The 11446-nt window shown below is 41.4% G+C and overlaps 1 protein-coding gene across 2 annotated transcripts in view; it reads left to right on the top strand.

Annotated features, from left to right (window-relative positions):
• Positions 1–7181: 7181 nt before the first annotated feature.
• Positions 7182–11446, top strand: part of malrd1 (MAM and LDL receptor class A domain containing 1) — a 50203-nt gene continuing 45938 nt past the window's right edge. Inside the window, exons 1-4 of one of the 2 annotated variants that reach the window (XM_037078609.1) lie at positions 7182–7566; positions 9084–9215; positions 9297–9385; positions 9485–9649. In XM_037078609.1, coding sequence (XP_036934504.1) covers positions 7383–7566; positions 9084–9215; positions 9297–9385; positions 9485–9649 — 570 coding nt within the window. In that variant the 5' untranslated portion in view covers positions 7182–7382. The remainder of the gene's footprint in view (positions 7567–9083; positions 9216–9296; positions 9386–9484; positions 9650–11446) is intronic. The other variant, XM_037078610.1, reaches the window with a different exon arrangement.

Raw genomic sequence — 11446 nt, 5'->3', positions numbered from 1 at the left:
CCTCGACGGGTCAGGGCTTCTTTGGCAGCAAAAGGGGGACGAACACAATATTAGGCAGGCGGTCACAATGTTATGTCTGTTCGATGTCTATGTATATTATACACAAGCATATACAGTTCTGTTGTGTCCAGACTGAAGCAGCTCAACTGAACCAAGCTTCACTTGTAGTTTGATCACATACACCAGTGATCTGTCTTGATTTGTCCATATGTCTCCTGTGGAAAAGCGTCTTCTCAGATCCAGTCAAGCTGCCATAATGTGGTCTTTGTGCAGAATCGTTCCCTTCCATGTGACATCTCTTATGCCTTGTTGTTTTCTTCACACGTGCAGTCGTGCAGCTAAACGGGCAACTTATTAAACAGAATTAGTTTTTTGGATCGCTCTCCTCTTCATACAGGGCTGTTTTGTCAAAATTAAATATATCTTGAATCGAGACCAAACAGGATTTGTTGCACTGAAATAAACACCATATGCTCAGCAGACTGGCAGAATGGACGCCTCGGGGCGCTTTAACACTACAAGGGAGGGGAGAGAAAACACCTTTTCTGTTTTTCTTGCTCACTCACAGTCCAAACAAGATCATCTCGTCTAATTTGATTCGACCTGCAATTCTTCCTGCAGTCTCTTAATCCTTAGATACAAATATCGGCATTCAAGGGTCCGATTCCTTCCTGGTTCCCCCCCACCTGCCTGTCAGCCAGAATCACAATAATTCACAATTTATCCTGATGTTCACGTGGTCACTGCTCTCCGCTCGGGGATCATTACGATGCCCCATCCGCAGATTAATTCAGAGGAAAAATTCAATTTCCCAGATGTGTTGTGCAGCCGCCGCTCTCGTGACATCTCCCCCTGTACGTATGAGTGTCAGTCTGAGCTTGTCTTCTTGTGCACTCTGCAGGTTAATTTACATTTTACAAGGATCCTTCATCACTGAGCCATGACCTGCCCAACCCCCACCTACACTTCCATCACTTACAGGTAGGGATGTGATGTCATCTTTACCTTTAAGCTTCTCACATGGCACAGCTCAACATAAAGCATTCAAACTGTTCAATACTGACCAAATACATTGCACAAGGTCTCTACTGCCTTTAAATTGTCTGATATATTTTCCTTTTGTTTCCCGGCCGTTGCTGTGTGTCATATTTCACTTGCGGTCGATGTTGAATGCCCGACATCACTTGTTTGTCTCTGGAAAACAGTGCTAACGGTGCTAGAGAACAAACATTTAACTTTTCTATCTCAAAACAGAATTAATGGGTCTTACTCGCTGATGGAATAGTTATTAAGTTTTCACAAAAACAGAGAGCTGCGAGGACTGATGGAAAGACGGATGATATGTCTCCCCCCCCCCACTTGTGCTGCATTTCTTTAGCTACCCTCGCTCGGCTGTAAATGTCAAATCACATAAAAGGCAGAAAATATCACTAAATGTCACTTCCTTCCTTCCTCTGCCTTTTCTCCCTTGGTTGGAAGTAAAGGAAAAAAGATGCAAGCACACAACAGCTGTCCGCTTTCTCCTTCTTTCTAACCAACCCATGCAAACTTCACATTCTTCAACCTGATGCGCCAGATGGGAAAGAGCTGCTCGAGACACGAGGTTTGGAAGAGGCCAGGCACACTCTGAAGAAACACCTGGCAGGTGATTTGGACGAACCATCTATCACAGGCTAACTTGAAGTGGGAGAACTCACCATCAGCAATCAAACTCTTGCAAAAGACGGTTTGGAGGCGAGCGAAAACATGTTTTTCATTGAGGAAAAGCGTTCAGCGTCATTATTTCCGCTTCTCCGTGCTTCTCTTCATGAGATATCATCTCTGGCTCTGATAGAACAGATGCTAAAGCAGCTATGCTAACCTCTTAAAGAGCCGCAATTGTTGTCTTTGAAAAAACAGTTGCTGCTTTTGTTCTTCGTAGCCTCAAGCACATAGCCTCGAACCCTGACGTCATCTTTGTGTTTCTGCTCGGTAATCACTTCTCAGGCAGCCTTTTAAAGTGTTACAAGAAATGATAATCGGAGCACAACTCCTTTGTTTCCCAAATTCTTAACCTGTGTGGTTGCAACATGTAAGCTTATAATGGATTTTAGTATGAGAGTTAGATATTATGATAAATCATGATGCATTACCCCCCTCCCCTTTAACATTATTGTTCTGTGACCACGGTTTAAAGAACACAATCCCAACATCTTATTTAGACTTCATTTTAAAACTTTCCACCTGTTTCAACTTGGCCCGTAGTGCCCTCGATGGAGTCAGTCAGAAAGGAGACGTATTGACTTTGACAAGTTAAAAGCAAGTCCTCCTGGTGGGGAACATGGAGGACATCCAGAGGAGGAAGAGGAAGTACAGTTCTCTGCTCGAATCTGCCGGGGAAAGCTCCTTGAACCGCCCCCCCCCCCCCCCCGATCTTCACACGCGACAGAGGACGTGCCGTTGAAGCTCTGCGCCTTTCTGAACTCTTCACGCACCTCAGACTTTCTCTTGGCTGAGGGGAGAGTGCATCACCCAAATCATCCAAACCAGTGGAGCAGACGGATCTAATGGTGCCGAGACATTTCGACATATTTTTCTTTAAACTTGCGTTCCGGGTGAGAGGCGGTGCGGTCTGTTGCCACATGCGCTCTGTGCCGACAGTGAGGAAAACAAAAGTTCAATGCCCATTGATGGGTACGCAACAATTCCTGCAAATCTACAAACCAACATGTAAGGAGAAGTAAGAGATAAATCACAGATATAAAAGGAATATATATTAACCAACGTCGACACAAATTTGCACATATTGCACCTATGAGCGATTTAAGCGAAAGCAGGAGCTCCGACGCCACTCACGCTGTGGACGAGATGAACACGAGTTCAACATGGCAGCTTGTTTTATTGTTGCCTCGTATGAGCTTTGACATTTATGATTCCACGCGTACATTGTTGGTCACGTACTGACGGACGCCCACATGTAGCCGGTCTCATTACGAGAAATGGCTGACGTCGAGCGGGATGCTGCGCGTCGACCCCTGCACATGTTTACAACCGCACCGACTCAACGTCTCTCTGCCCTGACAAATGTGTGGACATGGCCTCAATTACAGCAGATCCTCCATGAATTCGTGGCCCTGATGCCAGCTCATTATTCACACACACACACACACACACACACACACACACACACACACACACACACACACACACACACACACACACACACACACACACACACACACACACTGACAGGTCGATCACGGTCAAGAATTCCTCCCGTTTCGCTCTTTTAATTATACGTTTCAGTGACTGAGCATCAAAAACAACTGACATATCAGAAAAGCACTTTTCATGACCGAGGTGTGAAACACTGAGAATGGAAGTATCAGTTCAGTGGTTTGTGAAGAAGAAGATGAGATGTACAATGGAGGGAATCAGGTGAGGTTCTTATATTCGGGATCATTTCGGGCTCCCCGTTATAAAACCCATCGTCTCCTCCTGGCTAATGAAAACTCTCTGCTTGTCATTAATCAAGCTGTAATTATTCAGGTGATTTACTTTGAGGGCTAATGGCCGGTGGGAGAGAAGGACCGGCTCTCTGCTCACAGATTTAATCACGGTCTGAAGCTTTATTTACAGAGTCTGTTATACTCATCTGAAGCAGGTTGTCCATGGAGTAATGAGGTAAGTTACTGTGCTTACTGCTTTTAATACAATGTTGTAATGTAACTAAGTATATTTAATCAAGCACTAAACTTAAAATACTTAGCTTGAGTGTTTAGATTTCATTCTACTGTTTATTTCAACTCACATCAGTTCAGAGAGAGATATTTTTTGGTTACGTTCCAGACACACTAGTGCATCGTTGTAGTATTTCTATATTGCAGTCCTGCTACTTTTACTTTTGTAGCTACATTGCTGTTGTGTAGAAGTCTTTTAAAAATACATATATGGAGGGCTGACACGGCCAAAATGAATCAATCAATAAATAAAATGCTCAGTAAGTAAATGTAACAGTAACTGCAACAAAAATTATAATTAAAAAAGTACAGATAAAGCAATTTATAAAAAGTGACATAAATGAACTTTTATGTGTTAACTACCTTTGTATTTGGTCGCCTTTTTATGTACCTTTCCCATTACATTTAGCATTTTATTTATTTACTGTTGTCTTTTTTTATTTTTTTACATATTCATTTCTGTGTTCTTGTAGATATCGTTGCAAGAAAGTAAGTAAATAAGTTGATAAGGCCAATGAAATGATTAATAAACACCTTTACATTGATAATAAATACCAATGAAAAATAAAACAAATATTAATGTATATCACATTTTAATAAATATTAATGCCTAAATTTGTATTTCACTATAAATTATGGTGCATTTAATGCAATTTTCCATTTATTTATAATTTGGACTCTCTCAGTCCTCTATCTAAGCCTGCAGGAGCTTCAGATGAATGGCATGATGAAGAAACATTCCAGCTTGGTTTCCTTTAGTTGCATTTTGGTAGATTGCCTCTTCTGTACTGACAGGTGGCAGCATTGTGGCGGTCGGAAGGCTCCTCCAGATCTGATGCAGGAGACTGAGGTTTAATGCAGTCTCACTCCTCTTATGCTACTAATTTGTCCACACTTTCTTGGCTTCTTTGTGCACCATCAAACATCACGGCACCGCAGGACGTTCCTGCTCACACTGTGTTGATTGGAGGTGCTGAGTGGAGTGGCTCCTTCAGGTACACTGTTGAGATTAGACCCCAGCTGTCATGATTCAGGTTGGAGGAAAATTAGCAGGTGCTCCACATCACCACGGCTCGAGCTAGACGCTGAAAGCAGATTGGCTGCATTCAAATTTGCGATGCAAATGTTCCTCTCTGTCAATACGTTCTAATTAACAGACTGTCGAAAGGCGGCAGGGTTGGAGAAAAAGCGATTATGAAGATGAATGGTGAGGCAACACAACTTAGGTTGGTTCCTGTTTCTCTCCTAGAGCCACGTTTCCGATTAAACGCAGGAGTCTTCAGCAGCGTTCCTACTGCTGCTGAATGAAAATATATCTGGGAACATAAACTGTGTACCTGTGAATGAGATTTCACTGATTGTTTTCACTTTTTTTGCTGGTTTGTGTCTTTGCCTCACAAGGTCATAATGTGATTTGTCTTCTGCGCTGCATTAAAAAATGAAAACAGGCAGGATGTTTTTATTCTGCACAATCCTGCAAGATGATAGATTTTTAACTCAATTATTCTGTTTCAGGTTATTTGCCAGCGTGTGAATGTAGCTTCCCACTCACCATTTCTCAGATGAAACACAAAAAAAGGATCCAAGCTGAGGTCAAAGGCAATCAGTCGGGTTAGAAACGGGTACAGGATTTAATCTTTATTTTAATACGTCCAAGACTCTGTGTGTGAAACAGATTAGATAACATCTCTGACAAATGGTCGCACCAGCACCAGGGGACCTAAATGATAAATGTGTCTTATTCAAGTGATTTAAAGTGCTGCTCATGGAGGTGAATTAACTTACAAGAGTTCTTCAGAATTCATAAGCCGTAAGACAGAAAAGGAGGAAAATACATGAACAGAGGTGAGTTTTTAGTCGTGCTAGCAGCGAGGATCCATATTAGCAATGGAACTATTTTTGTCCAGACTGAAAACAAACTCATTTATTATCAGAGTTAACCCTCAAACTGCGAGCAATTCAAAACAACTCACTCTCGACTTGGTAACCGATGTGACACAATCCCGTCTCCAGGGGGACGGTCCAGTAGTATCTGTGTTACAGTGATGCTCTGCTTTTACATCCTACTGCACTGAATACAATGTGCCCGTATGAAAATGATTCATTATAATGGACTCCCAGCTTTATTTAGTGACCTAAGAGTTCAGCTTTGTGCTGAACTCATCACTCGGCTTTTTGCCGGCTGATGTTAATGACTCCTCTTTGTTGAGATCAGCTAATAGTGGCTGAGTGTCGCCGTGATCGACCATGTTTCTATTCTGCACTCTTGCACCTTCCTGTAACATGTAAAAAATTGGAATAAGTTGATCAGACCGTTATTATCTGGATGTGAAATTGCCTCCCCTCCCACGTTTTTTTTTAATTTTTTTTTTATCCTGATGCTGTTATTCACGAGTGATTAAGGTCATTCAGAAACAGGACACATTTTCACCTGTGGCCTTTTGCAGTATGTAACTGAGTCTCGACACGCTGCCAGCTGCACTCTATACACTCTCATGACCACTGCCAACAGAGGTCAACACAGACCTGATCTTTTCCTTGTTCCGTTGGTCCCTCGTTCCCTCATGGAGCCGTCGAACGCCTCCTCTCTCAAGGTTAATTTCATTTCAGTGGCACCGGCTTGCCGCTCGTCTGTTTTAAGGTCCTGTCTTTATTGATTGCTGTGAAATTAAATCATGCCTCACTGTAAAGTGGGGCTGAGCCCTGTTGGACACATTAATGATCCTCGTATAGTAGTTCATATTCCAAGCCACAGCTCTTCTCTTCCTTGTAAGAAGTTCAGTTCACCGACTTGTAATTAGTTTCGAGCTGATGTGTTTTTTTGGACTATCTGCAGACTCCTTTGACATAGTTTTCAATTCAATTATGTTACTAGCAGGGGTTATTTAAAATCCCGCTGTGCTTGAGGATAAGAATGTAGCTTGTTTGTTGCGTTCTCATACTTGCTTGTGACATTAGCTCGCTAGCTAACCATGTAGCTACGTTTATACAGTTAAGTAGGACTGAAGAACGATCTAAACTGGCAGCAAAAAGAGAACAAAGAGTATCCAAGAAAACTAAAGGGTGATACCAAAACTGTTTAAATGTAATAATAGAATGAATCCCAGTTCCTAGTCTTGAATATTACTTTGACTTTTTTTTTTGGGGGGGGGGGGGGTATGCTCTCTTTTCTATCTGGATGAGAAGATTTATCATTTTTTGATTGAAACTATGAAGTTAAAACCTGGAAATGAGCAAGGAAAATGTTTTATCATTGTTATTGTCTCACCCTGTTTCTAGTCTTTATGGTAAACTTAGCTAAACTAACCATCTGCCGGTGGAAGCGTCCATATTCACAAAATAGAGACTCTTAATTCCCATGGTTAGTGTGAATGGAAACATTGAGAATTATACTACTTTTGTTTTTTTTCCTTGTAATGACGTTTCTGTGTTAGACACAGCCACACCAGGAAATCAGGAATCCGACCTTATTGAGTAACAGCCATAAAAGCCATTTATGACCGTTTACGGCATGCTAACAGCTTGGACGCAGGTACAAGATCAATCCGGGCTCCGAGTAAACTGCAGGCCTACCTGGTTAACACTTGTCCTGACAACAAAATGCTTTGCTCGGAGGTGAAGAAAAGAAGATATAGTTAAAGGACAAAAACAATAACCAGGCTGATGACCTTGCTGCCGGGCGCGGTGTGGCTGCTGTTGGCCTCCTCGCTGGTGTTTTCTCCCCCCGTGTCTGCCGGAGCCTGTTCAGCTCAGGAGTTTAACTGCACTCAGGGGTTGTTATGTGTGCCGGAGGACTGTGTGTGTGACTTCACCGACGACTGTGGAGATGGCAGCGACGAGGGGAACTGTGAGTAAAGCAGGAAAAATACAGTATTTTAATCTGAAGCTAAATGAGATGAGGCGAAATACATGTTACAGACACTTTACAATGCTGATCAGTGGTAAATGTGTGAATGTGCAAGTGAAAGCAACATTTTCTGGGGATTGTCAGTGACGGTGGTTGGATATGACATTATCATGATGCACTGTCAAGCCCATTACCAGCTCAAATCACAGACTTTTCTTTTAATCAACAGCTTCCTTCCTTAAGGTCATTTTGTGTTTATTTCCCTCTTACAATAGTGGAAGTGCTTCTGAAACATTAACCATACAAGAAAAGGGCCTCATTAATACAGGAAGTTTATGTTTAGTCATTAAGAGTGAAAGTATGTTATATATTATACATTAATTAAATTTCACTTTCTTCTATGAAAGTCATTTATAGTGAATGATGTTTAAAGGGGAACTATGTAGATTTTGAAGAAGAAAGAAGTTAAAGTTCTTACCTTTTTATGTTTCTTTATTGTTGAAAAATAAATCACCAATTTGTACCTTACACACATCTTCAAAAGCTGTGAATTTTCTGACAATATTTTTGCTTTTAAAGTAGCATTCTGTAATATGTTGTGAGTGTAAAAACGAACCATAGTGGTCTTACATTAGCATGTGGCGAGCTAACGTCACTATCAGTTGTCCGTCTAAGGGATCAAAAATACTACTTGACTATGTACAGAACAAGATATAAACTATTAACAGTAGACACAGCAAACTGGTAGAAGTATTTTCGACCAAGTTACAGATGAAAATGCACTGAGAAAACAATAAATGTAGTGTGGCGACGGAAGCAAAATGACTGTGATATATATCACAATTAAATGTGCAAGTGGAGAATTACAAAATCCTTACAAAAGGGAAGATTACCTGTATTCTGTGCCTTGCTTTTTGAAGGTAGATAGTGTGGCAATCATCTGAATCAAGGGATTTATTGTTGTATAAACAAGCAATGTATATGCAGTGCAGTCAAAGTGTAGACAAGCTGTATAATGAGATGCTGTGCATGCAAATGTGCATATTTGAACAATTAAGTGTGAAACCCAACCAAACAAGTCATCACAGACATATTTGTAATCAGCAGAATTTCTGACACATGATTATGTACAAATCTGAATTAATGTAGCTTAAAAGTGGCTTAGAGGCACAGCTGATATATGCTTGTTTGTCTAAATAGAATATACCCAAAAACCATGGCAACCAAAAGGGCAAAACACAAGAGGCTCCTGTGACGATATTCAATCCTTAATATATCTTTAAATATAAATGTGATTCTTCAGTTCGTCACTGCTGATCCTGTGTGATTCATACCTCTGAAAATACACGATTATCACTAATGCTTTAAAGTCCCTTGTTGCACATTTAGACATAAAGCAAAATAAAAATCTCCGCTTGATAAAACTGGGAAGCACTTAGTTTCCGAGGTCTGCTGAGTTTATGGATCTTTATGGTGTTGAGAAGCAACAACTCGGTGAACAGTGTTTTCTGTTAAAGGCGCCAGACACAAGCGGTGCGACTTTGAGGAGGGATTCTGTAACCTGATCCCGAGCTTGGACACGCTACCGGGATGGATCAGAACCACTGAGGTCCAGGGACTCGAACACGACCACAAAAACAACACATCAGGTTGGATGCGTCTTCCACACCCTTCAGCCATTTTGAATCCACAACCTTCACCTGACATTCTCACTTCTCTCTCTCTTTCAGCGTATTTCCTGTCCCTTTCACCTGTGGGAGGAAACAGAACCACAGCAGACCTGACCAGTCCCGTCTTCCTGCCCACTCAGAGCTGCCAGGTTACAAAACCCTCTTTTTCTTGAGGTAACTTTGGCATTCAAAAAAAAAAATCCACAGCAACCACAAGACAACAGCTTTGTTGTGTCTTCACTCAACAGATGAGTTTCTACCATTATGTAGGGGCAAAACATGGAGATCTGCTGGTCTTGGTTCACAATCTCACGCTGGGTCAGAGCACAAAGATGTGGAGCAGCTCGGCACAACCACAGATGAAAACGTGGCTGCGAACGGTGATTCAGTTCTCCAGCAATCACAGTTTTCAGGTCGGTATTCACAATGACAGTGAAAGAGTTTTATATTTATCATGATTTGTTATGATCCACCACTACATCTTATCTCAAATCTTTTTGTTTTACTCACTGCTGGTGTTAACCGCGTTTCCGTCAGTTGTTCTGGTAACAAAGCTCTGACAGTGTACCAAACGATACATCACCTGTTCAATACCAAACTGCACATAAAGAAGGTTAGTGACCAACTTGTGATTGTACTGTAGTGGATCGCTTCCTCAGGAGATGTTGGAAACTAAAAGGATTGTGAATATTGAAGATAAACTGCCAAGAAATCAGTAATGATGTTTCTCTGTATTTGCTGGGTGGTGCGTTCTAATGTTAGTGCTGTGTTTACAGTCTATATCCACAGCCCTCTTGTGGCAACATAAAGAAACAATCAGATAGTGAGGGTTTAAATCTGATAAGATATTAATATATTCCTTTATTTATTCCCTAGAGGGTAAGTTTGGGGATTACAGCAGCACAAGAGCAGAATCTTGAAGACAATAAAAAAAATTACATTTCTTTAAATGACACCCTAGTATGCTGTGCTGAAATATGGTATGCAACATGTGCAAAAAACTTTGAAATCCTATTTGTCCATATTTCATAGCACGTTAAGATATATTACGTAAAACACAAGTTTCCTCGAAACTGATGAAGTCATCAGGGCAGAAATGAGCTGCACTACAGGAGCCGTTTATGTGCAGCGAGGGGGTACTGACCCAACTGGACCCTTCAGAGGCCATCTGGAGTCCTATGAAACCTGCTGTTCGTGTCCTTCCTATATCCTCAGACGGTGTCACCGTGTCACCCTTCTCCTCTTCGCTGCCTTCGCCATCTGTCACCGACTACAGCCGGCTCGCTTTCATAACACGGCTGAACTGGCGCCGGGGGGTAAAGGGAGGTCGACTCTCTGCCAACAATCACTTTCCCCTCCATTAATCCACTTCCTGTTTTAAAAGGCGGTCGAGTTAATTGGGTTTTTATTTACCACGGTGATTTCGGCGGATTTCAATTTCATTTCGTTTGCTTAATGATCAGTACTTTTTCACCTGCTTAAGTTCTCAAGGGTTTTTGAGGTCGTTCTCTAATAGTTTAGAAAACGGTTTTCTATGCATTGTTAAGATTTCTCCATATAGATATTATATTCCTGTAAGCCTATAAACGTTTGGCCTAAAGTATGAAACAAAACCACAGAAAATGTAATCTGTGATGTGACTAAGGGGTATTTTGTAGAGCTGCTTCTCCTGACAACAACTAAGTGCCTCTGTGGACAAAAAAGTACCCATTTCTTTCTGAGAGTGAGGGTGCATTGTCTGGATCAGATAAACACACAAGTTTGGTCCTGAAATCTTAAATACACAGCTAAGTACACTCATCGCTATCATAACACTTACTGTATTGCTTTTATGGCCTTAAAGTCAGGTTTTGAAGAACAAATAAATAGCGGCTGACAAGAATAACCAATGAAAGCTGTTTATTTGAGTGCTTTTTTCCCATGTTGACACAGTCCACAATTTGTTTGTTTAGATCAGTCATAAATGACGGGCTATAAAGCCTCGCCAGTGGAGATAAAGCTGTCCTGTGAACTTTGACCAGGGCAGCTTATTAGCGCTGTCACAGTCGGAGAAAATGTGATGTGATTTTACATAGCGAGCATAGTGGCATTGTGTCTAAACAATCCAAACATCTTCTAGATGGAAAAAAAGCCAATACAAATATTTCATGGTCCCCAAATGATGATGTCCTCTAACGTGTCCTCTAGCCTACTTTTGAGTGTAATACTAT

The sequence above is a fragment of the Acanthopagrus latus genome, chromosome 19 (genome assembly GCF_904848185.1).
Source record: "Acanthopagrus latus isolate v.2019 chromosome 19, fAcaLat1.1, whole genome shotgun sequence".
NCBI lineage: Eukaryota > Metazoa > Chordata > Actinopteri > Spariformes > Sparidae > Acanthopagrus > Acanthopagrus latus.
The sequence above is the reverse complement of the archived record's forward strand: the minus strand, read 5'-3'. Positions and strand labels throughout refer to the sequence as shown.